Source organism: Chanodichthys erythropterus, chromosome 4, assembly GCF_024489055.1.
Source record: "Chanodichthys erythropterus isolate Z2021 chromosome 4, ASM2448905v1, whole genome shotgun sequence".
Classification (NCBI taxonomy): domain Eukaryota; kingdom Metazoa; phylum Chordata; class Actinopteri; order Cypriniformes; family Xenocyprididae; genus Chanodichthys; species Chanodichthys erythropterus.
The window spans coordinates 12,444,354-12,472,033 of NC_090224.1; the positions used below are offsets into that span (position 1 = coordinate 12,444,354).

At 37.2% G+C, this 27,680-nt stretch overlaps 1 protein-coding gene across 2 annotated transcripts; it reads left to right on the forward strand.

Moving 5' to 3' along the window:
• The first annotated feature begins 353 nt into the window (after positions 1-353).
• Positions 354-27,206, forward strand: vsnl1a (visinin-like 1a). 2 transcript variants are annotated; one of them, XM_067384137.1, is made up of 5 exons: positions 354-621; positions 3,117-3,238; positions 6,955-7,121; positions 24,255-24,470; positions 25,534-27,206. In XM_067384137.1, the coding sequence occupies exons 3-5, from the start codon at positions 6,960-6,962 to the stop codon at positions 25,729-25,731; spliced, it is 576 nt and encodes a 191-aa protein (XP_067240238.1). In that variant the 5' UTR covers positions 354-621; positions 3,117-3,238; positions 6,955-6,959; the 3' UTR covers positions 25,732-27,206. The 2 variants fall into 2 exon arrangements, with proteins under 2 accessions (XP_067240238.1, XP_067240237.1); XM_067384136.1 differs by lacking the exon at positions 3,117-3,238.
• The last annotated feature ends 474 nt before the right edge of the window (positions 27,207-27,680 follow it).

Genomic DNA, 27,680 nt, shown 5'->3' on the forward strand with positions numbered 1-27,680 from the left:
AAAGCTTCTTGTTATTTTTTTTTATTTTTTTTGCTCGCTAAATTTCGCTAATGTGACCGGACCTTACATTTACTACATTTCACGGGCCTATAATACGAATTAGTCTTGTTGACGTGTGTGTGATCATTTTTTAAAACGGAAACCCCTGAAAGCCACTGTATGTCACACTTGGGCTATTTAAAAAAATAATAAATGATAGAAATAACAAAAGGTGGAATGCGTGAATCTCGAAGACTTTCATATCTACTTGCTGACTTGCTGATGTCATTTTCTATCATTGCTCTATCCGAGTTCGGTCAGAGCGAGAAGGCACAATTTGCGCACACTCAAAAGAGCACAGACCACAGCAAAGCTCGCGGAGCAGTGGGGAAAACACGAGATAGGTTGGTGGTGATGAACACAGACCGACGCTGGCTGAGCTCTATTGTATCTCTATAGCGTCACATCACCTCGAGCGCTGCGCGTGGACTGTCCTCGCTGCAGTAATCGCTGCGCCTCTCCTTTCACCCCAAAGAAACCTCACCGCAGCTGTCAGCAGATTAGTGAGCACTTCCATCGCGTTTACCTTTTACAGTCGCCCGAAGCAGGAAACGTCAGACCTCCTTTTGGCTCTCCTATTCGGTAAGCCCATCTATTACTGTTTTGGCTGGAATAAGAAACCTTTAGAAAGTCGTTATGGATTGACGTGACGATGGTTGAGCTGGCTCATCTAGGCTACCTGCAAGCATTGCAATGCATTGATTCCTCACAGAGGATGTAATGTGCATGGTTATGATATTTCAGAATACTTTCTCATAACTCCTCACCATGTAAACCACTTTCTTATATGTTATATATTATATTATAACATTTATATGCATCATTGTCTGTTGATTTTACAAATGCCATGAGGTAAAACAACCAAAGGAGGACCAGAGGACACAGTAGTAAAGTTGAGGTCAAAAATGTGAGCTTGCTATGTCAAATAAATGGTCATTGGTTGACATTGGCCCCAGGTGTACAGGTCTGAAACAGCTGTGTGTCATAGCTTTCTAGGGCTTGGTGTGAAATGTATTTGTCCGCACAAGGTGGTGCATATAATTTGTTTTGCATGCATTTTGACAGATTAGGTAGTCAAAAATCTCAAAAGAATGTGAACTGGATTCATTTCGGAATTATTTTCTAAGTTTGAACCAACCTCAAAGGATTCTAAAAGGATGAAATAAGAATCAAATACTATCCATTTCTTATTCTTATGTTAGTTGTGTCATCTTTATCGGAACTCTGCTTGCATTGTATAACGTTTTTCTTCTGGACTGTTAAAGAAAACCCAAAGCCAATTCTGAAAATTCATTTTAAATTAATTTTTATGTCCTGCAGGGCAGTTTATCCTTTTGGTAATCATAATTGTCCTATAGGCTACTATTTGTTCTAAAATATCAAGTTTTTGTTCTGTGTTATGATGGATTCCCATTGACGTGACTTAGGCTAGATTTGATTCCAAATTCCAACAAGATTACTTTAGGATTTTTGGACTTTATTTCATAATGTTGTGTTGTTGTTGCTATTTTTATAGTTCAGTTTTAAAAAATGACTTTCCTCATTACTAATAAAGCTACTTATACACTGCAGGATCAATGCAGCTATAATGTACAAGAGCAGAAATAAGAGCATAGTGAAATTCTAAGCATGTATTTTCTATAATCAACCACCCATAATTTTACAGTTTCAAGGTCATGCTATAAAATAATAAATTAATCTAAATGTTTGTTATATAATGTGACTTTCTGAAAAAGCTGGATGTGCTAAATCACTTGGCTAGCTAAATTCACATGTGACATAATCTGTCAGGCTTGTGTGGATGTGAACACATTTGTGATGAGTCGACTCAGGGTTTAAAAACGCCTTTTGATCTCTGGACAGGGCTCAGTTTGCATAGTCATCATAACGCCTGCTAGTCAGTTCTTAGGTGACACGAGTGCTTGTACAACATAACAGCATCGTTGTGTTGATCATTCATAACACAGCATTTTCTGTGGTACAAACATAAGATGAGCTCAACATATACACAGCACTATTTTAAATCAGATCAGAATATGACTTGTGTTCGACCTCGTTGCTACTATTTGAATGCACTGCTGCTATAGTCTTTGTGTTTAATCTATCTGCATTACAGCAGTGTCGCGTGAAAAGGCAAAATCATTTTAAAAGATCGATTCAACCTGCGCGTTATAGTCACAGAGGACAGAGTATTCTCTCTGGTCTCCTGTTGCAGCAGAAATAGCACTGATGCAGCCTAAATGGAAAATGGACTGGACTATTGCTTTTTAGGTAGACAGGCTCTTCGGTTCCTTTTATAGCCTGCAGTGACCAATTCTTTTGAACAGCATCAGTAGATCAGAGCTTCATGTACAGATGGACCTTATTGTTCAGAATTCACCTATAATGATGCAACAAGTAGCAATATCTCATTTTTGCATCTTCTTATTTACACTGGGCAAATGAAATGCTAAAAGTTGAGATTGGTCTTTAAAGCTTTTGAAACTGACGTGAGTCTAGTTTTGACTCTGCAACAAGGACAATTTTTACAACCCTGAGACAAAAGATTCTCACGCCTGCTCATAAAAGTAGTCGCTAGAGTGCTCTTAAAAAGATTTAACAGTAGGATTTGGAAATTATGACTGTATTTGCAGTTTCTGTAGATATTTGTACAGAATCGAAACAACCCTCTGGAGAGTTTATGGAAAGTAACTGCAAATTTAAACTGCTTAGACTGGTGGGTGTCTAAATTTAAAGGGATAGTTCACCCATGAATGAATATTCTTTCATCATTTACTCACCTTCATGTTGTTCCATCACTTTCTTTATTTGGAGAAACATAAAAAGAAGATATTTTAAAACATGTTACACGCACACACACACACAAAATATCTTTTTTTATGTTGCTCAGAAAAGAGACAAATTTATACAGGTTTGGAATGACAAGAGGGTGAGTAAAAGATTGAATTTGCAATTTTGGGTGAACCATCTCTTTAGACAAACCATCCAACCAATAATGAACGTTCTGTCATCATTTGCCCATGTCATTTCAAAACCATATGACTTTTTCTTTCATGAAGCTGCTCTTTTCTATACAGCGAAAATGGATGGTGACCAGGGGCTGTAAAACTTCAAAAAGGACAAACCCATATGATAGATTTGTGTGCGACTGAAATTTCAGAAGAAAGTCATATGATGTTCACAATCACATGACATCAGGGTGAGTAAATGATGATTGAATTTTCATTTGCTAGTAAACTATTCCATACTTAAATGGCAGAAATATTGTAAATCTTTGAAATTAGGAGAACAAAAGATTTTCACCATTCCTATTGACCAATTATTGTATCATTGGCTTGACAGAAATCATATAAATGAAGGGATCAGCTGGAGGAGGATTCAATTAGGAATGATGCTGATCATCTAATTAGTTTGAAATCATAAATCACACTCACAAAGAGGGAACGAGCTATACGGCGATGTATTATCGTTGATTCATAGTCAGTTTCGGGGGCAGCTCTGAATTTGCTGTGCTGTGGTTTTACTCATGGGTGGATCCCTCATAAAGAATGGTATTCCCCAAGGAAACAGGGTCTCCAGTGCACTCTGCAGATCAGGGAGGGTTACGCTCCTGCCATTAAAAGCTCACGGCTCTCAATCTGATGCAAGGGTTAGTGGCCTCATTTTCACCATGTATAAAATGTAGTTTTCTACATCCATGTCTTTAGAGAACAGTCAAGATGTATGTCCTTAACTCAGCCATTTGCTTGACAAAAAAATGCTGTTGTGTGGGAAACTAAATTAGCGCTCATTATCGTCAGCATCGTTGCTCGTTTGTCAGTCCCAGACTGAAAATTAATTGTAATGAACTTTGAAGTGCAATGTTCTCATCTAGTATTTACGTGAGCCTCGATGAGAGTGATGAAAGCTCATCTCTGTGATTCAGTATTGGTGTACAAATTAAAAAGCAGCAGAATTACTCAGCATTTCATCCGCAGCACTGCTTTCTGTCTCTCTCTGTATGTCCCTCTGTGCTTTCATCGTATCCAATATTAATGTAACAGAAGGATCGGCTTTTTCGATTTGCAGAAAAAAACCCTGTAAATGTCACATTGAAGCTTATAGGATGTGATGACCTTTTGGTAATTATGTGAATGATGCTTTGTTTAATTATCCCATTTCCCTGACAGTAACGCACACACTGTGTGTGACAGTCATCTAGGGGAAAAGGCTGCGGGATAAATCATACGGCCTGGTTTCACAGATTGGGTTTAGGTTAAGCCAGGATTAGGCCTTAGTTCAGTTAGGACATTTAAGTAACTGTTTAAAAATGTGCCTTAGAAAAAACATTAATGGTGTGCATTTTGAGAAAAAAAAAAAACAACCGACATATTTTAAGATATGTCAGTACAAGTTGAAAAAGCTCAAACATGCATTTTAGTCTGGGACTAAGATTTAAGCCTTGTCTGTGAAACCGGACATACATGTCCTCCAAAGGCACAGGCAAATTTGTAATAATAATTGTAACGAGGTTAATAGGTGTGGGAAGAAGGAGGCGGGAACCGGCGAACATTCAACAAACTTTAATATAAAATAAACAAAGAACAAAACGAAAGTAATGCCGGCAGACGTCCGCGAGGGTCCACACAAACATAATAAAACATAACATAAAGTCCAGGCCTGGTCCTCTCTCGTCCTCCACAGTCGTCGCTCCTCCTTTTATGCTCCCGGAGCTCCTTCGTGAGAGACTCAAGGCCGGTGTGCCTCCCAGGTGATGCTTGTTATCACTTGCGTCACCGGCCTCGCGCCGTTCCCTCACGGCTCTCGCCCGCCCTGGTCGCCACATACCCCCATCACCCCTCACAGACGAGACGTGAGAAAGGAGACGGAAGCAAGGGGAGCGACAGGACAAGAGAGGGGAGAGAGGAAAAAGAAAAAAAAAAATTCTTGGTCCGGTTTCCCGACACACTGCCGCCCGGTCCTCAGCAGGCCAGGAGGCTCTTCCTCGCGGTGCCATGCGGTGGCACTGGACGCTCGGTGGACGGCCCGATCCTCGACCGCCTCCTGGCGGCCGGCGATGGCTCCTCCGTCTGAGGGCAGACGGCAGCGAGTCCCCCATCCCCTGCTCCTCCCCTTCATGGCGGACGGCAGCAGGCTCCGGCCCACGGCAGACGGCGGCGACTCCTCCGCTCTCCCAGGTCCAGGACGGCAGCCACCCCACCTCGTCCCAGGAGCACGGCATCCGGGTCTCCGTCCCACCTTTCACAAGGCTCCAGCACCACCGCCTCGGGCAGCCTCTCGCGGTCTACACACACTCCCGCGCTGCCCGAACTCCGCAGCACCGCGATCCCCCTCAGCAGCGAGGGCTCTTCGACAGCATGTCCCTCCTTCCTCCCGGGTTTCGGCTCCAATGTAACGAGGTTAGTAGGTGTGGGAAGAAGGAGGACATTCAACAAACTTTAATATAAAATAAACAAAGAACAAAACGAAAGTAATGCCGGCAGACCCTCGCGGACGTCTGCCGGCCACACAAACATAATAAAACATAACATAAAAGTCCAGGCCTGGTCCTCTCTCGTCCTCCACGGTCGCCGCTCCTCCTTTTATGCTCCCGGAGCTCCTCCGTGAGAGACTCAAGGCCGGTGCGCCTCCCAGGTGATGCTTGTTATCACTTGCCCTGGTCGCCATAATAATTATAAGCTGAAATAAGGGATTTCTTATAAAGATGCTCTCATCCATAGTGAGATATTATGTACACAGACAATACTATTCTGGAACTTTCTTTTTGTTATTTTCTCTGTGCTAAGAGTATGAACACCTTCAAATTATAGAACATCACATTTTACAGGATATTTCAAGGAAAAAATCTGCATATAAGCAAAGGTGCAGCACTAACTCTTACAGAGCTCAAACTTTATTAATTGAAAAAACAAACAAACAAAAAAAAACCAAGGAAAAAGCATTTTCACTGATGGTCTCAGACTTTTGGTCAGAGTGTGTTTGTCCCAATGATTTAAGCCTTCTTTAAATGTATTCAACCAGCATGAAATGATATAATCCACAATGACTCACTCAAGCCATCATATTTATTCAACTGCACGGCTTGCATAGTCTTATTTTAGCCATGATAATAATTATGAAATGAATATTTCCACCCATGTACACTTTGGTATATTAGTGTGTGCGCTTAGCAAAATGACTTAAAATCCCATTTTCTCAAATTGAATTTGTATAGTACTATGTATATATTCTAAAGCAGTTATACAAAGAATTGTGCCCCATTCAGCAATCCAAAGGCAGCAATGGCAAGGAAAGTCTTCATAGGATGTTTAAAATGAAGAAAAGTTTGAAAAGGCCACCTCCTTGATCTAGCACTTATTTAAACAAATTTATGGTCCATTCTATGAAACGTGCCTTTTAAGTTTGATTTTAAAGGTGATTATGAAGATGATTTTCTCTGAATTTTGTATGGTTTTAAACATTCACAAGTAATGCGAAGCGTTTATATTCAAATTGCTTTTGCAATTTCTATTCATCAAGAAAACCTGAAAAAAGTATCACACAAAAATATTAAGCAGCACAACTGTTTTCAACATTGATAATATGACATGTTTATTGAACACCAAATCAGCATATTAGAATGAGTTCTGAAGGATCATGTGACACAAAAGACTAGAAAATTCAGCTTACATTACATTTTAAAATACATTAAATTAGAGAACAATTATAATAGTATCTTAGAGTATTACTGTATTTGATCAAATAAATGCAGCCTTGGTGAGCATAAGAGACTTCTTTCATCTTACCAAATCTTACTAACCCCAAAAGTTTGAATGGGGGACATAAATGGTCTTTTATACAGTTTCTGCAGTTAAAATGGATTACAGCTCCAGGCAAAGTGAGATCATTGCCATTTTATATTTCTGTTCCTTGCAGACACCATGGGGAAACAGAACAGCAAGCTGACCCCTGAGGTAATGGAGGACCTGGTGAAGAACACAGAATTTAACGAACACGAACTCAAACAGTGGTACAAAGGCTTCCTGAAGGATTGCCCAAGTGGCCGACTCAACCTGGATGAGTTCCAGCAGCTGTATGTTAAGGTAGAGACCCTAGTCGCTCTGTGATACATTTCTCTACATGTGCTGGCTTTTTGTTGGTCTTGCTCCAGACTGAAGAGGTCATTGAGGAGTGCATCAGATGCACCATGTGATTTACAAGCGACTGGAAGAGCCCTATGAGTCATTCAGTTGGATAGTCTGATGTATAACTGGCACCAAACTCAATTCAGATCTCCAGGGCTACACTATTCATATGACTGGATTCTTTATGGAACGTCAAGCACAAATAGTTGTTGATGTGGCATGTTTTACTCTCTTTATTAGTTTAGTCATTTAGATTTATGAGGTGTTTCAGTTTCGACTTCTTGGCAAGGAAACATTTTGCTGCACATAACACAGGAGTGTATCTATTGTACAACCTTGCAGCTCCAATTATAACATGACACAACCTGCTGCTTAATATGAATATGAATTATGTAAAGACATTATGCAAGATCGTTTACATCATCTACTATCAGCCAGAGTAAATAACCACAGTTCTTCTCAGAAACCACAATACTTTGAATTGGCCGAAATGAAAAGAAAGAATGGAAACCTGCTGTAGGCCAAGCCTTTTAGTGATCAGGGTTAGTGTTTTCAGCGAAATGATATCAGTGAGAGAGTTTTATTAAAATCCAAGTGAGAGGAAATGGATGACCTCGCATTAGCAGGGTGCTGAGTTCCTGCGGACTGAATGATTGTTTGCATGTGAGTGTGTGTGGTTCAGCACAGGTATACCCTATGTTTTGGGGAGAAAATGTCCCTACAAAGATGGCAATATCCAAACTCCTTTCTTTGTGGGGACATTTTTTGTCCCCATAAGGAAAACAGCTTATAAATCATACAAATTGCTGTTTTTTGAAAATCTAAAAATGCTGAAAGTTTTCTGTGATGGGTATCATCGTAATTGCTTAATTCTGTGGTGAATCATCTTAATTGCTTTTTGAACCACGGTTCAAAACACATGCTTCTCGGATTAATTGTAAAGTTTGACAATCATACAATGAAAGTTTATCATTTGAACGTGCTTTAGGTACATGCAAGCGATTTTCAACCATTTGAGCGCACAAAGACGCAAAAGACAACTCAATTCTGAACGCGCACAAACACACACACAGAGCCGCCCAGATGCACGTAAACACTGATTGCCGTTCTCTATTTGTGCCTAAATGGACACATATCAAAATGCACGTAAAACATTGAGTAAACAAAATTGCTTATGGCTTAGGTTAACAAAACAATTGAGAAAGAAAACCGGATGTGTATTTTGGATCCACTCATTCGGCCTTAAAGTGACAGCAGCATAATATTCCTGCTGCTTTCTGTGTCATGAATGATAATCAAACTAAAAAGACAAAGAGAAGAATCACTTTTGTAGTTAACACAGATGCAGAAATAAGACAATGCAGTGTTATTTTACATTTGATTATTCAATTTTTGTACCTGAATACTGTTAGACTTACCTGAAAAATATAAAACACTATATTTAATTTGTATCTTTGTTCTATATTTATCTATGCTTGTAATTTGTTCATTATTTTCTATGTGTATTCACTCACCTACAAAATCACCCAAATCATCCTAGAATGATTTTTTTTTTCAAATAGAATTATTCAAGTCATCCGGTTACTTTTTTTCATATAGCAGAAAAACAAAATATCGCAATGTCAGTTTTTTTCCAGTAACGTGCAGCCCTTATTTAAAGTATCTCGGTACCAATATAATTTGTCTATAGATGTAGAGGCAATAATTTAAGCTCCTCTATATGGTACAGAGGCAATAATATGTGCCCAGAAATTAGCATGCTGTGTATGGACCAAGCTTCCAGGTTTTTGTGGAAGCCATATGGTTGCTAAATTTAGCATTTTTTTTTTTCAATGATTCATTCTTCTTCAGTAATAGATTGCCAGACTAGACTGGGGATGAGATCAGTCCTATGGACAAATTAATCATTCTCTGAACTCTGTTATCTGCAGACATTTGATACAGTTTGTAATCGTCTTTGGGATTAGATGGTGTGGATTGCATAAATCCGTCGATTGCTAAGTAGTGCAGCCTAAACAATAGACATACAGGAGAAGTTATGAACTGGAATAAAATTATGTGGTCATGTCTGTTGCTACGGGTTAAAGTATAGAAAACCACCAGCCAGTTGCAGGTAAAACAAGCATCAAAGGGTGTCCCGATATGGGAGTGACCTGATATAATATGAACATTTAATAATTGTGCCTTTTGTGTTTATAAAACTCTTTTGAATACTTAATTCTGATCGGACAATAGTTGTATTGGGTCTTCCAAAGGAAAAGGATCCAGTATGAGACACAAAGAGCTGGATGAGAGGAAGCTGAATTGCAAATAATAATAATAATAATATATATAACATTAAAAAGTTTGGGATCTGTAAGGTTAATACAGCAAAAACAGTATTATTATGAAATGTTACAATTTAAAATAACTGTTTTATTATAATTTAATCTATTCTTGGCATGGCAAAGCTGAATTTTCAGCATAATTACTCACGTCTTCATTGTCACATGATCCTTCAGAAATCAATCTAATACTGATTTGCTGCTCAAGAAACATTTCTTATTGTTATTATCAATGCTGAAAGCAGATGTACTGCACAGGTTTGCTGGGTTTGAACAGCTGACTGTACTTCATTCCTTATGTTTAACAATCTAAACAATGGAATAGAACATGGTGTCATGAAAATGGCTGGCTATTTAAAGAGACAATATGTGGCAAAGTTCACATTTCTATTTATAGCATTTACTCAATACCTCAGTGCATATCGTTTCATACTCTTAACAGTGCCACGCTAACTGTACATGGGAAATTATTAACCCTGCAGCTGAACTCTTTGAAACGCCTCTTTGATTAATCTGCCAATAGTATCCAAAGGTGATGGCTGTACATGGTGTCAGTAAAGTGATCCCTGTGTCTCCTGGGGTTTGATTGTTTGCTGCGGTTTCAGATGTTAATACTATGAATACAGTGATGAGGTGCTGTGTAATGGACTTTAGGTTTGTGCTGAATGAAGCACTTGAATGGTGCATGTTCAGATCTAATTTGCAGTTGAAAAGATGACATACACAGTGATGTGGTGGTTGGTTGGACACAAAAATTTGACAGTAAAGTTGAAGGGGGATAGGGGTATGCAAGGGACATTAGCTTTACCAGAGGATTCCAACGTGCTCCTGTTTGACAGCAGTTTGTTACATCACCCTCAGCTCAGACCTTGATCATGTGGCCAAACGGAGGGCTGTGGTGGATCGAACATCGCCCAGATCTGATCTCACAGCACATGAATGTGGAATGACAGGATGACGTGTGGTTTGCGGCCCTGGTGTGGCATAGACAGTGATGTGGCTGGACATCTTAACGTTAAATACTGGGCAAACGTGAAGATTTCTTTCTTGCATTTGATGGATGAAAATGTTTCTTTATCACTTGAATGTGTTAATCTTTTTTTTAAACTTTTAATCCCAGTCTACTATCTTATATGCTATAATATCTTACCTATATGCTATTGTAAAGATAAGGTTCCATTTGTTAACATGAACTAACAATGAAAAATGCTTCTAAAGCATTGATTAATCTTAGTTAATGTACATTTCAACATTTACTAATACAAGTTTTTTAGTCTTTTAGTATTATTTAATGGACCATGAACTAACAATTAACGTTTGTATTCCTCTTAACTAACATTAACAAAGATTATTGTTAGTTAATGGTAAATAAAGGGTTAGTTCACCCAAGACATTTAATGGAGATTTTAAGTTATTTTATGGTTGTCTTTGCCTCTTTCCATCGATTAAACACAGTCAAACACACACACATGAAAACACACACCGCCTTATACAAACTGGCGCATTATTGAAGTTGACTCCAACTGTAGTCACTACCAGCAGATTTTCTAAAATTAGCAAATGATCTTATGCACTTTCATTTCCCATGCTGAGCATGAAAAACATGGATAGGCTTTTTGAACCTGTTTTCCTTTGCACTTGTTTAAAGAGATCAGAAAAATCAAAGCAGGCTTCTGGAGTTTCTAGTGCTTCATTTATAACACAATGAAGACATTTAAATTTAAATAGGATGTTACTTTAACTGTGTCATGGGAAATTTTCATTCCTCCTTGTGATTAATTAGATTATCTGTCCAATGTAGACTCAGATACTGAGTTCAGAAAATTCATTCATGAGGTCATGGCTATATACCAGGGGCCGTATTCACAAAACATCTTAAGACTAAAAGTAGCTCCTAAATCGCCGATTTAGGAGAAACTCTTAAAAATAATGGGCGTGTCAGTCCTAATTTTAGGAGTCCTAAATTTTTGCTCTAAGAGTATTTCATAAAGCATTTTAGCACTAAAAGTCGCTCCTAAGTCTGTGAAACGCTAGGAGTAGTCAAGAGGACTCCTAAGTCACTAAGAGCAAATCACAAACTGTCCTAATCCACCTGAAGACACTGAACACCATTGAGGCAATACCGATAAGTGTCTTGTGTGCTGAACTTTTACTTCATAAATGCAATACATTTTGATTTATAGATTTGAATCTACAATGAGACACCAAAAATAAATCTTTAATAAATAAATAAATATTGTCTGATTACCTGTGGCAATGGTTTTCATCAGTTCACATTTACAAATGATTGAATAGAGTAAACCATATATATATATATATATATATATATATATATATATATATATATAATAAGCGTATTTGGTGTGCTGTCCAAGGGGATCGAGGGCTCCGAGCTTGGAATTTAGCCCAAACCCAAAGTTCTCCCCGTATCCCCAGCCGAGAGTGAGGAGCGGGTTGGCGGAGGGAAAAACACAGAAAACTGTCGAAGTATAGGCGAGTCGGCTCTCATCTGTGTATATATTCCTCCTCTCGAGCTGATTAGACCGTTTGAATGTGTTTCTCCTAAACTTTGTTTATAAAACATAATTTGTCGTTTGAATTCTGCATTCTCTTGAGATGCAGACATCCAAGAGGTGGACAATTAACTGTATATACTAGTTTAATTAGTGACACTTAGCCTACATTTTAAAACCTTTATTTGACTATGGCAACATTTTTATTAAAACATATTTATTTGAATCGGGCAACATTTGTATTTTAATATGGTATTTTAATACCTTATTCTACAATATTTGTATGATTAAATCACTGACTCCTCCCCCATCAGCCAATCACTGTGTGTTTACTCCATAGCAACGAGGTCAACCCCGCCCTTACTCTCAGCTTAAGACTTCTCTCTATTCCTTAGTAAAAGTTTGTCTCAGCAGCTTTGTGAATAGGTTTTAAGAGAAAACTCTAAGCTAAGAACTTTTACTGCTATTTGGGAGAACTCTTATTGGTAAGATAAAATGTTTTGTGAATACGGCCCCAGAACAAGAGGAAATTTGGCTTTTTATTATTATCATCACCAGTGCTTTTCTGTGATAGATGTTTGAAGAATGTGGGCTGACTCATGGTTTTTGCTGCAAAATCAGATTACATGCAGTAACAAAGTCAATCATCCAAAAGGCTCCTATGTCAGTTGAGATGTAGCAGGTGAGGCTGAACAACAGTTCATGTGTGTTTAAGTACAGTAGCAGACGGGTGGAATCGTCCCTTGTGTCGGGATGCAGTAATGAAAGACCTACGTACTCTGGATTTATCCATTTTGCTTAATGATAGCTTTGTGGAGAAGATGGAGGATCTTAGTGTCACACAAGGTTGTCTTTTTGAAGGAGACAAATTGCCTCCCTGCGATCAATAGGACGCCATCTTATTCCCCATCCACAGATCTTGTAAGATGACCTATCAGGGGTAATAAGCCTTATAATATAAAGTTCCATTTTTAATATTTCTATTTCACAAAGCCTTGTTTTGATAAGACATTTCATTTAGTCTATCAGTTCATTTGCATTTATACACACTGATGTATTTAATAATGACAATAATCATAATAATAAAAAAAAAATCTTTTTTAAAGAATATTTGTTAGAGCAATCATAAGCTTAACAGTGTACTTAATTTTGCAGAATGAACATAATATCAAGAAAGTGATGCTCATTGGATTGTCCGAAAACTTAGGCAGTTGACTTGTGCCTCGCTACCTTATCAGGCAGTGACTTTGTATTAGGGCTGGGCGATATATCGCATGCGATTGTCACGCGCATTTCGTCAGTAAAGCCGGTTCCCTGATTACCGTTAAATCGCCATCACCTGCTTTCAAATGGAGCGGCATTTAATAGACAGAGCCGTAGTTCACTGACAAGCTACGCAATATCACGTTCATATCGCAGATGAATCGCCTTCGATAATGTGTTTGCTCATGAAGGTACTTCACAAAAGCTTTGGTGATAACTAAGCAAATATTTCATTATTACAATAATATTTTCTCATTAGAAATGCCATCAGAAGTCAAGAACGCTGGTCAAAAATGTACCTTTAAACACAAACTGACCACCAACCACAACTTTCAGACACTATCTTTGTTTTTTAGCTCAACTGTCACAGAATGGAACGCACAAGATTGTGGGATATCAAATGCAGCGAAGGATACAATATGCTGCCTGCAAAAATTGATCAGATGAAGGTATCTCAGGAGACAGGAAGTGAAGCTAACACTGGTTTCGGATGTGCCTACCTTGGAATGCATCCTTCGAAGGCAGCATTTTTAAGCTTTCGGATGAAGCCATTGGGCATAACAAGTGTATCAGTGGCATGCACAGGGGCAGAGGTTACTGCAGTAGAAGTAATTAAAGTTAATTAGTGCAAATCTGACTAATTATATTTGCTTTTACAGTACTTTTAGGGTAAAATATGTATTTTTGTTGCTAGCATCACCAAACTGAATTGCAAATTGTCTTCCCCCTGTATTCCATTTATCAGTCAAACACATATTCCCACCCCAAATTCACACTATTGGTTGAGCCAGTGTTGCTATATCAGGCCAGTCAGGATGCTAAAACCAACAGAACAATGTTTTGATGGCGCCACAGTATAAACAGCTTCATTTGGGAGTGCTGTAGTTTGGTTGTGTTGTGTCCCTCGAGTTCAGTGTGCAGATTGAGGTGTACTATGCAAAAAATCTAATTTTACATTTATGACCTATAATGGGTTTTATTATTTTGTTTTATTTATTACTTATTTTGCTGAATAGATTAGCACGTTCTGATTTGTGGAATGAAGAATGCTGGGGCTCAGGGAATGGGGGCTGGGACAAACAAACACACTGCATTGCATTTATTGGAGGAGCTCTTCTTTACCATCACTGGAAGGCTAACATATGTGTTTTCGTGTTGACCGCAGCCTTGCCCCATGTGACGTCCTGTGACGTGTGAGGGCTGGGTGGAAAATGCTCTGATGGTTCTCTTGATTAGCCATGGGTCACTACAGCAGCCCGGTGTTTCTCCTCCCAATGTCACCTCAAGGTCTCCCGCCAACAGAGTACTGTGCTTGCCTGTGATCTATGGTCAGTCGGGATGGGATCATGCATCATTCAGAGGAGGGCTTTTGATTAGCCAGACACATGAAAGAGTGCTTGTACCATCCTATTTCTCTGGATAATTCCTATTTTATTTTATCTGACATATTCACCTGGGGGTTAAATGCCTTGTTCAGGGGCACAATGGCTCTCTGTCAAAGGTCACTCCCACTGGGCTTAGAAAGTAGCCCATAACCTTAACCACTCCACTGTAACCATTCTGTTACAGGGCAGATGAAATAGTAGAGTTTAATAAATATAGGAGTGCAACAGTATATTGTGTCACAATATATCACAATACGCAAATGCAACAAAATGTATCGTGGATGTATCATGTATAGTTCACTCAAAATGAAAGTTTAAAGTTTAAATTGTAGTGGCATGTCAAATATGGTAAACTCTGAAGGTAAATAGTCAACGCAATGTAAGGAGGCAACAACTCAAATACTATTAGCACGAATTTGCTTGATTGTTTTCTTGATTTTAGTTATCAATGTTCACTAAAGCAGAACTGTTATGTGGGCCATTGATTGAATTCTCATTACAAATGCCGACCTTATCGAGTCCTCAGTTGTAAATTAAGCTTGATTGCACTGAAAAGAAAAGCAGTTCTAAGAAATGTCAGCAAATGTGTAATTTCCAGAAAATTAAGGAAATTGCATTGCAGCGGCACTGCATCTGTATCAGCCTTTAAATCAACCCTGACCGTTCATGACAATAAATAAGCGGTTTGTTTTTTCATCCCATTCAGAATCGGATCCGAAGTGAACGGTTTGGAATAAAAAATGTTTACATAATGCTATTGGGGGCTGTTGTAGTAATGGAAGGGTTGTGCCAGCCAAGTTCAATTATCCCTTGGGCACATTGCCCATATAATTCAATCAGTAGTGCAGAGGGGAGGGTGATTATCCATGACCTGTGTTAGTGAAGTCAGCTCTGTTTGTGGCGCTAAACCCGCCTTCTTAGGACATTACGTTAACTTAGTCCTGCTCCTTTGAGACCTTATTATCTGCTTGTTGAAATGCATTGCACTTCAGAAGCCTAAGGGCTATCTGTAGCCGCTTTGATACACCGTATCATACAAATGGAAAGAATGTATTAGACTGAAAGGCTAGTTTGGAGTGGCTACAGCATGCAGCAATATATAATCAAATATTTAGATATATGTTGTAGCTTGCAAAACTCACTGATAATGATGGAGTTTGTAGTGCTTTTTGAATCTTTTGCATCTGAAAGTTAAGCAAAACCGCTGAGATGAAAAGCAAAACTTACGGACTGCAGCTTTAAAAATCTCTTCATTTGTGTTCTGGAGATAAATGAAAGTCTTACAGGATTGGAACGACATGTGGGTGAGTAATTAATGACAGAATTTTCTTTTTTTGGGTGAACTAACCCTTCAAGGCTAAATAGTCCACTAGTTGTTCAGGCAACCCAATGAATATTATGTTGCTTTAGAGTTGGATCTTTTGGCCGTTGTCAATGCAGTTCTCATAGTTGCACCACTTGCACACATCAAGCACACTAATCACATCAAGCATTACAGTGCAGCTACAAACTGAGGAAATCCAGATCAAACCACTGGGTTAATCTGTATCATGACTCGCATGACATGACATTGCAATTGCCATGCCAATACGAACCACCCGAGGCAATTCAAACGTGGCTTTGAGAGCCAAGCCGAAAACTCTATAGAAAGCAAAGAAAAAAAGTTAAGTCATCTTAGGAGAGATGCAAACTGTTTATTTGATCATTTGCATGAAATATCCCTATGTGAATTATGTGCATTATGTCCTGGAAATGGCTAATTAGACATTTATTGCCCAAGCATGTCATTACTACTCAATCTTTCCTAAGCTAATTAGACAGTGATTAGCAATTCAATAGGAATACAGCTGATTTGAAGAGCTTGAATTTGATTTTTTAGCTCCAAATCGAGTGTAAAAGTAGCGCAAACCCAGAACAGCATGCCACCATCAGTTTACATAATCCATATCTGAGCTTTGTGATGCTCGTTATCATGCTAATTTAAGCGTAGTACAGATGGCGCACTGTCTTTTGCTCAATCTGAGAGTTTTTTTTACTTCACTCATTTTCTCTGCAGGAGGATGACATCATATCATTGTGGCATTCACCTTCTAACGCTTTCCTTGGCCTGTCGTGAAGTAACTTGTGTATGTTGGGAGGAAAGGCAAGGTTGCATAAATTATAGGACATTGTTTATTCATGATTCATGCGCTTGAAGAGAAGCACTTTGCTGTAAAGGAAGAAAAAGGCTTTTAAAATGTTCTTGTATGGAGGAGTGGATGAGATCCAGTGATGTGTAATTCATTTTCTTGTGTTGTGAAGTATAATGTTCTGTGACAAAGTGGATAGTTTTTAATCTTAAAAAGAGAAGTGTTTATTTTTCTGATAAAAAAGTTTTGTTTTTAAGTCTTAGCTTTAATATTTTCAATGAAGATACTTGAAAAAGGATCATTTCTCAGTGCTGACAGTAGCTGTAAAGGCTAGGTCATACTAACAACACAAAACCAGGAAAACTGTGTTAATATTGTTCACTAAAACTATTAATAAATGTTTTCATTGATTGAAATAAAGCTGAAATAAGCTAAATATGAATATTAGATTAAAAACTTAAACATGAAAAGCTTTAAATGAAAACTAACTGTAATAAAATAAGTACAGAATTACTAAAAATAAAATGAAAATGAAAACTGAAAATAAAAAAATGAAAGCTAATTCTAAATATTAATAAATACTATAGTAGAATATAAATAATACTAACATGAGACTAAAACAAACATTGCATTTTAATTGTTGTTGTCTTGTTAAATATGGTCATATTAACCCTTTTAGTGTTTGTTGTGTTTAAAGGGTTAATGTTTGGCTGGTTAGCATGGCACCGTTACCCCCTGCTGGTTGATGCCATAATTACACCACTTGGAATAAGTGCATTTCAAAATTAGAATCCCATTCTGATTAAATACATTTTTTTAAGAAACATATCATCGCTATTTCATTATAATATAGTAGATGTTTTACCAGTTTCCAATTCCTTTTTATATGGCTGTCATAACTGACTTATAGTGACCAACTCATTTTAGTCGCTAGTAAAAGGCTTGAGAAGGTGCACATTGCAGGTATCTATAAAAGCTATTCTGATGAAGAATTAATCAGCTCAAATAAATAGACAGAACTCATTGATTATGATACACAAAAGGAGTGCTGCCACAATCTTGTAGCTGTTTCTTATAGTAGGTGTCTGATTATGTTTGCCAGTATGCAGTGTTTAAGTACTGTATGTACTGTATGAGTGTTCTGTTGAGAGATATGGCAGTTTTCCAGCACAGGCATTACCATCCACCCAGTTAGTATTATCACCACTGAGGTCAGACCTGCTGTAGAACACAACAGCTGTCTCTCCGTTGCTCACCGTGGAGGTTTATATGTGTGATGACAGTGATGACAGCTGGCATGGTGACTTAGATGTTGTAGGAATGTGCTTTTGGTACATGTCTTGATGGCAAGCAGAGGAATCTGAATCTGTTTTACCACTAGCAATACCACATTCATGGGAAACACACATGCTGATAAATTCAAGATAATAGTTGTCAATTAGTGAGGTTGATTAGTCAAAGATATTAAAATTCTGGCCAATTCCGATAAGTCACTAATTGTTTCCTTGTCATGACCGATAATTAATAAATGGATAATAAAATAGATACAATTTTGTATAAAAATAAAAATATATATATATAAAGTTAGAAAATAAAATTAGAAATAAAATTATATATATAATTAAAAAGTATATATATAATAGTGTTTTTAAAAATTAAAAAACCCAATATAATTTCATATATGCTGTAAAAAATCATTAATAAATCAGTTGTTAAATATAATCTTTATCGGATTTCTTCAGATTAGTCAAACAGTTTCAAACTGATTTTGATTAGATTTAACAATATTGAATGTTTTATAAAAGCATCTGTCAAATTAAAGTTTTATTAGACAAAAGAAACATGGTGAATGATGCTTCAGTCATTCATGTCAGGCATTATATTTCACTGTGCACATTTAATAGGTTCAGGTACTGATATCCTAGCCTGTACCTGGAGGAAAAATCCATGACTTTTGCACTATTAAATGAATTAAGAGCAGTTTGACAGGGATGGTGTAGACTGTCTCAGATATGGCTAAGGCTGGCATCAGGATTACACAGGCTTTTAGCAGCTGGACTCTGCAGGGTGTTTCTGTGGTCGTGCAGTTTGCCTCACACCCTACATCAGTTTAATTCAACAGCTGTGTAAGGGCAGGTTGTCTCTCTCACCCTTGTATTCTCACCTGGAGTCTTTCCTCACCTTCTATTTCCCTCTTCTCACTCATTTACATTTATTTAGTTAGCAGATCCATTTATCCTAAGTGACTTACACAATTTATTTTCTACAGAGACAGTCAACCTGGAGCAGTTTGGGGTTAATTGTCTTACTCATAGTCATAGACACATTGTGGTTAGCTAATGAATCAGAGTTCAAACCCACAATGTATCAGTTAGCTGCCCAGATCTTTAACCACTAAGGCACACCCTTCTCCTCCAGAGCAGTTTATTCTCCTGGAAGAAATGGTCTCGCAGTTACTGTCCTTCAAAGTTTTAAATTATGTATATTTATCTATACATTAAAGGGATAGTTCTCCCAAATATGAAGATTTTATCATCAATTACTCCTTATGTCATTCTAACCCCATAATTAATTTTTTTTTTTCATCTGTGAAACAGGAGATGCTGGGAATTTTCTGAGCTGCTCTGTTCTGTAGAATCCGTACACCAAAAGTAGATGGAGATTTATACTGTCAAGCTCAAGCTACTCTCTGCTCTCTCAGACGACGACATGTCGGCCAAACGGCCAATGTAGCTTCTCCGAAAGGGAGGGGTGTGCGCCATTAGTTGCAGTTTGTAACCTCACCACTAGATGCTGTTAAAATTTACACACTGCCTGCACCTTTAATATTACCAATGTCGAAACGGTTGTGCTGCTTAATTTTTTGTGGAATCTGTGGTACATTTTTTTTAGGATTCTTTGATGAATAGAAAGTTCATCTTTTGTAACATTAGAAGCTTCTTTGCTGTCACTTTTTATCGATTTAAAATGCCCTTGCTGAATAAAAGTATTCTTTTATTCAAAAAAAGTCATGCTGTCCTCAAACTTTTTAACAGTAGTGTATAATACACACAAATTGTATGATTCTATACTTTTATGGTGCTTTTTGGAACTTGGCAACTAATATAAATGACCATCCAATTTCTTTAATTGCAGATATCTTTTAACAGATCTTTTAAAAGCAGATCGGAAAGCCTGTCGAACATCTTCTTTTGTGTTTTACAGAAGAAAGAAAATAATACAGGGTTGGAAGGACATGATTGAGTGAGTAAATGATGGCAGAATTGTAATTTTAGTTTCGTTTAAAACAACCAATCTACTGTAAAATGAGATTATAAAAAACACAAATAAAATGGTATGATATTCTGCATTGTCTTGAATATGGAAAATTACTTTTTTTTTCTCCTTATGAACTCATTAGAGAATAACAGACACTTGGATCTTCATCAGGTGGCATTCCCATGTGATAACACATCCCCTGACAGATCTTATATACATGTGAAGAGATCTATTTCTACATTCGAATCATGCTTGGAAGTGAAAAGTAGAATATTAATGTAATGTGAAATTCTCAAATTTCACATAGTCTTGCCCTAGATAGTTATAAAAAAAATCCCTCTCTTTTACATAACAAAACATTTCATAACCTGCCAGATTCGCACGGAAGAACTTATGGAGGGGGGTCGAGTTGCCCAGCAGCAATTCTCCAGTTCTTCATGACTTGCACTTTGTTTGTTTTCTTTTGCTCTCCTCTACTTTGGTGAAGGGCAAGGCCATATGGAGCAGAAGGGCCAACCCCATGAGAGAATCATTTTGCGTGTGTGCAGGGTACATCACAGTGTGCATTACTTCCTGTCTCAGCTCTCTCTTCTCCACCCAGTGCCAGTCTGGCAGGGGCTTATGACCAGACCTGAGCTTTCCCAGAGGGCTTCTGCTTTCTGGAGGAGTTTGACAGTGTGTCAGCTCTTTGATATATGTGAGCGCGCTGTATCTTCACAGGGTGGCGCTGTGTTCGATCATATGATTTTGTTTTATTTTGGGCTGCCTGGGTTCTGATGAAATCAGAGACCACTGCGCTTTGTGGGTTGGTGTCTTTTGTTCAAGTATATGTGCAGTGCAAAGTGTATAGGATACACTGTATCTCATGCTAGAATGTTGTTTACTTAACTATTTTTGTCAGGACTTAAATATTTAGGTCAGTATTTTTTGACTTGCTTTCCAGTACAAATGTTAAAAAATCCTTAAAACCAGATAAATTTACTAGAGAAGAAAAACTAGGTTTTATATATATATATATATATATATATATATATATATATATATATATAAAATATGACTAAATATAAATATATAAAATATGACTAAATATAAAAATTAAATTAAATAATGGTACATTATATGAAAACAAGTCTTATTATTTTATGCAATTTGCTTCTCAAGTACATTTATTTTGTTTTAAAAATATGTACATATTATGGAAAGAAAGTAAAAAAAAATTGTATTTTGCTGTGCTGTGTGAGGGTTTTTTATTAGTTTTCAATCAGCTTTTTCAATCAGCTAAGTTTTTTAGCATTCAGTGCTCAATAATACATTGTTTTAAATGATCTTTTGGCATTTGTATATTTTATTTCTTTTTTCCCAAATGAACATAAATGTATCTTACAAGAACATGTTTACCATAAACATGATATGTGATGATATTTGGATCCTCTTGTGCTCTAAGAGATGAAGAAGAGTGTAAAGTCAGAAGAAGAACATATTTTCTCAATAGTGCATTATGGGAAAGCTGCCTCCTCCTGCACAACATCTCAGCTGCTTCTATAGAATAATATAAGATATTCAACTCCATCATAATCCATCTTGAACTTGCCTGACATGCATTTCTTTACTTTCATGATGGGGAATTTCCATTGACTTCCATTTTTTATACCAAACTAATGACATTTTCTATAACATATCCTAATTCCCCAAACACAAATAAACCTTTCTGCATATTTATATTGATATAAAGACATTATTTAGTATGTTTATTAAGCCATTTTCTCATGAGGGCTATTGGCAGCTCCCCTCAATGTTGGGAATTTCAAGTTTTGCTGTTGCGGGCACATTTGGTACACAATCACACACACTCTTTTCTCTCATTTGGTGCAAACTATGAGAATCTCATTTCCCAGTCTTTGAGCATGGCATCTGTTCCTAAGTGCTCAGAATTTATTATTAGCTTAGTTCAGCCCTGCCGTCACACTCCAGTGATTCCATCGTATAATATTTAGCAGGCAGATAACTCAAATGTGAGGTTAGGTAACGTTTAAAAACATTTACACTGGCTTCTCAAATATCTAGTGATAAAATTGCGATTCTCAGCTATTGCTTTTGCAAAGACCTTCATGCATACTTGCATTTCCATTTTTGGGTTAGAAAACATCATATATTATATCTGTTGTCAGTGGTGCCTATAAATCTTCATTTGAGTCTCTGGATCTTGGCACCAGCTTGAAAACCTTTTATCTCCCCCTGTTGCTCATTAGATTGGAAATCAGTGGTGTTTTGGGCACAATAGGTGACAAATCATTCTTTGGCTGGGACTGTATTGGGAACTGGTGAATGTAATTTTTGCCCTCAGTCACTGAGAGGGTAACAATATTAGAAGGGGAATGATGCCCGGCTTCAAAGAGGAGCTGTGTGCTGCTCTTGTAGTGGCACAGACCGTCTACACAGCTCACGTCCGCATTGCAGCCCTCTTCTGCAAAGAGGCAGGCACTGCGCTGGGTGTTGATGGCCTTAGTTAACACACACACATGCACATACACTCACTCACCCACCAACCACTAAGATCTCCTGCATTCATAGTGGTATCTGTGAAGTTCTTGTTTTTCAGCTTGGTGCAACAACATTACAGATGAAAAGCCCTGCAGCACTAAAATTAAGCAGTTTTTTTTAATGTGAGAAAATATAAAGATGAGCATTTCTCACCAACAGAAATAACAGTATTGAGGTCATTGCTGTGATTCAGTACCTTTTTTTTAACATGCTTTTAAAAATGAATTTACTTGTGTAATTAAAGGACATATGCTACCTTTCAATAATTTGGGGTTGGCAACATTTTTTTAGTGTTTTTGAAATAGGTCTCTTATGCTCACTAAGGCTGCATTTATTTGGTCAAAAATACAGAAAACATATTGTGAAATATGATTACAATTTAAAATAACTGTGATCTATTTGAATATATTTTAAAATGTGATTTATTTCAGAAATCATTCTAATATGCTGATTTGGTGCTCAAGAAACATTTCTTATTATTAACAATGTTGAAAACAGTTGTGCTGCTTAATATTTATGTGGAAACCATGATACATGTTTTTTTTTCAGGATTCATTTTTGATGAATAAAAAAATACATTTATTTTTGGAGCATTATAAATGTCTTTACTGTCACTTTTGATCAATAAAATAAATAAAATAAAATAAAATAAAATAAAATCCCAAATGAGATTTTCAGGAATAAGCTTTGGTCAAGCTCAGGGACTTTAGAATTGAGAGTTTGCTTGAAATTAATTTTGATTTTACTCTTTTGTCATTAATAACAATGCTTTTGTTTTTTTAAAGGCATTGTTCAAAAGACTATCAAGATTGAAAGTGAATGTTAGGACAGAAAAAAACAACAACATATACTTAGATTAAAGGGTTAGTTCACCCAAAAATGAAAATTCTGTCATTTATTACTTACCCTCATGTCATTCCACACCTGTAAGACCTTTGTTAATCTTCGGAACACAAATTAAGATATTTTTGTTGAAATCCGATGGCTCCGTGAGGCCTCCATAGGGAGCAATGACATTTCCTCTCTCAAGATCCATAAAGGTACTAAAAACATATTTAAATTGGTTCATGTGAGTACAGTGGTTCAATATTAATATTATAAAGCGACGAGAATATTTTTGGTGCGGCAAAAAAACAAAATAACGACTTATTTAGTGATGGCCGATTTCAAAACACTGCTTCAGGAAGCATCGGAGCATTGTGAATCTGTGTGTCGAATCTGCAGTTCGGAGAGCCAAAGTCACGTGATTTCAGCCGTTTGGCGGTTTGACCCGCGATCCGATTCATGATTCGATACACTGTTTCATTTATGCTCCGAATCTTCCTGAAGCAGTGTTTTGAAATCGGCCATCACTAAATAAAATATTCTTGTCGCTTTATAATATTAATATTGAACCACTGTACTCACATGAACCGATTTAAATATGTTTTTAGTGCCTTTATGGATCTTGAGAGAGGAAGTGACATTGCTCCTTTTGGAGGCCTCACGGAGCCATCGGATTTCAACTAAAATATCTTAATTTGTGTTCCAAAGATTAACGAAGTTGTTATGGTTGTGAAACGACATGAGGGTAAGTAATAAACGACATAATTTTTATTTTTGGGTGAACTAACCCTTTAACAATTAAAACAATATTGATTATACTTTGATTCATTGCATTGTTTTTTCTCTTTTTCAGTTTTTCCCTTATGGAGATGCCTCAAAGTTTGCTCAGCACGCTTTCAGAACCTTCGACAAGAATGGAGACGGCACCATCGACTTCAGAGAGTTCATCTGTGCCCTGTCCATCACATCACGAGGCAGCTTCGAACAGAAACTCAACTGGGCCTTTAACATGTACGACCTGGATGGAGACGGCAAAATCACACGAGTTGAGATGCTTGAGATCATTGAGGTACTCAATTCAGTCTGTTCTTGCATAAAGCAATGAAGGATGATCAAACTAAGTTAAAATTTAAGTCATATAAGAAAAAGCGGTTTTATTTTATATCAGTGGTTGTCAACCCCATTTTATTAATTTAAATAATTTTTCCAAGTCTAGGAATCAACCATGAGAATGGATTACACTTTTAAAATTAGGCTACCTCATATATCAAGGTTTTTCAAGACTTTGGGAATCTTGGTTATTCAAAGAATAAAAAAAAAAAAAAAAAATGTTGAGGAGATGATTCTGATTTTTAATTGTTTTGGTATATTTTCATGCTCGTTCTGTCTTATTTTAATCATTTTAAATGGTTAGTTCACCCCAAAAAAATTAATTATTGAACCACTATACTCACATGAACGGATTTAAATATGTTTTTAGTACCTTTATGGATCTTGAGAGAGGAAGTGTCCATTGCTCCCTATGGAGGCCTCACTGAGCCATCGGATTAAAATATCTTAATTTGTGTTCTGAAGATTAACAAAGGTGTTACGGGTGTGGAACGGCATGAGGGTAAATAATAAATGACAGAATTTTCATTTTTAGGTGAACTAACCCTTTAACACACAAGAATGAACCTCATTGGTTCTCCCATACATGCTTGAGCTTCTGTTTACCACAACTGATGTGTGAGTTGATGAATATTTATATGTGAATAAAAGCCCAAATTCAAATTGTTCATCATATAAAGCGATCGTATCTGTTCATTCATACGGATTCGTTTTATGATATCTTTATGAACTTTTTGAATCGTCAAAGTGGTAGTCACGTAGCTGTCTGTGGAAGGACAGAAAGCTCTCAGAGAATCATAAACAACTGGAAAAGACATGGGTCCTTCAAATATTGTTGAGGACAATGGGGAGCCTAGTGAGAAGTTTGCGAGCCACTGTTCTTTGTGGAGTGAGTCACCCCCTCATGGCCAGAGAGAGAGAGTGGACAGGAAGTGCAATGGGATTGACTCATGTTGCCACAGTTCAACGTGTCTCTGACTCTTAGATTATAATCTAAATTGTTTTGTCTTCCTCATTCCAAGGCAATCTACAAGATGGTGGGGACTGTTATCATGATGAAGATGAACGAGGACGGCCTGACGCCCGAGCAGCGGGTCGACAAAATCTTCAGTAAGATGGATAAGAATAACGACGACCAGATCTCATTGGAAGAGTTCAAAGAAGCAGCAAAGAGTGACCCGTCCATTGTATTACTGCTGCAGTGTGACCTGCAAAAATGAGCGAGGGGAAAAAAAAGAGCCAGGGACTGCATAAATGATTAATGTTCCATTCAGTTTGCAGCTATTTCCACTGATAAAAAAAGTTGCTTGGACTACCTTTCAATGAATCCGCTTCCTGTGTTTGAAACACTTGTGTGCATGAGAATGTTCTTTGCTAATGAATTTCACATACGCACCCACACAAACACATACATTGCAAATGCATACACACATACAGACCACAAATAGAATTATATGGATATTAATATACATACATATTGAGTTGTCGAAATTAACTGCCAAAATGTGAAGAGTGTGCAAAGTACCTTCTGAATCCACTGGAGCTTGCGCATCATTGATGTGCTGTATTAAATCGAGCTAATATTTATTGTACCGATGCTAGCTATGTGTTCCATATACTGCGTAATGTCAACCGAACCGATTCTTATGGTAATCGTAACTGTTCCGGATTTACCCACTCGTCTGGATGGACAAAAAGATAAACTCGTGTTCATCGAACTTTTCCCTTCAAATGTGCTTGTACTGTTGGTGAATATAAATGTAGTTTATTTGCATGCCATTAGGTTTGCCTTAAGAGTACTTCCCTCATTTGCATCCTGCATAAAGAATGATAATAAGCCTTATTTAAAAGAAAAACAGCTATTGAAATGTAAGGTGGGCAATAGAATCAGATGGATAATTCATTGGTTTTGCGAAGATCTTCAAACGTGGCACACTAGATGTGCATTTGTGATGCATTGATGGGAAAAGGCTAGTTTACTACACCTTCTATGTCTAGCATGTACATCACATGTGAGGGAGGGGGTTGAATGTGGCCGAATGTAATCGCTGAGAATAATTCCACCCCTGAAACCATACGTTCATTCTTCTCGGTCGAAATATTACTCCATTAAAAATATCCCTATATTAAACCTACAAGCTGTGCATTTTCACAGTGCACCTTAGAATGAGATAAATTGCATATCAGTGTGCAGATTTATGTGGGGCCTGAGCATGGAATGAATTTATGAAGATCATTTTTGAGTTGTGTCATTAGGTTTAAAGAAGATTTTGCCTCAAACATATATCTGTTTGAACTCCCAACTTGTTCTTGACAGCTGAAATGTCCGAGACTGTATTTATTCATACTTTTTACACGCTGCTCTTAAAGGAGAACTCCAACTGATGGTTTTAAAGGTCAACCCTAAAGTTATTACTTTTTAAATCCAGACAACTGCATATTTTGAGCACTGACTCGATTTCTAAATAAGCACATTTCTGTGCTCCATTTGAAAGTACATTCTGCCAGTGTCAAGAGCTTTACACAAGCATAACCTTTGTCATTGTAATGTTTACCTATGTAGGCGCCGCACCGAATTCATGCAATGGCAAACTTTTCCAATTTAAAAGTTATTTTGTACATGTAGCATGTATTGTGCCCCTGATGCCATGGCTGCACTACTCCTTGTGTTGTGGTTTAAACTAATAAAAGAGTATATGGGATGTTTTCTCAATGTCAGCGTTTAATTTGAAAGGAGTTTGGTCATTAATATCTAGATACTGAAATGTATTACCTGCACTTATGATGTAATTTGTTAATCAGCACAGATCTGGACTGATTCGAGTAACTTTTATGCAGTTTGGAGACTTAAAATAAATATACTTGTGAAAAATGTTTATGAAACTATAATATGAAAGTAAAATTATTATTTTGATATTATGATATAAGAAACAATGCATATTTTTAAAAGTTTATTATTTCACCCAATACATGAGGGGTTCGTGGCTGCATAACAGAAATGACACGGATCATTCTGGACTGCAAATCCAATAAACTGTGATAACAGAAGACGTCCGTCAGATGGCAGCAGAGTGTTGAATTCGAAGGACATTAAAGGAGCTAAATATTCAGGCGGATTTTTTTGTGGTTTATTACATAGTTTATTGGCTGCTCAACTGGATGTATTGTT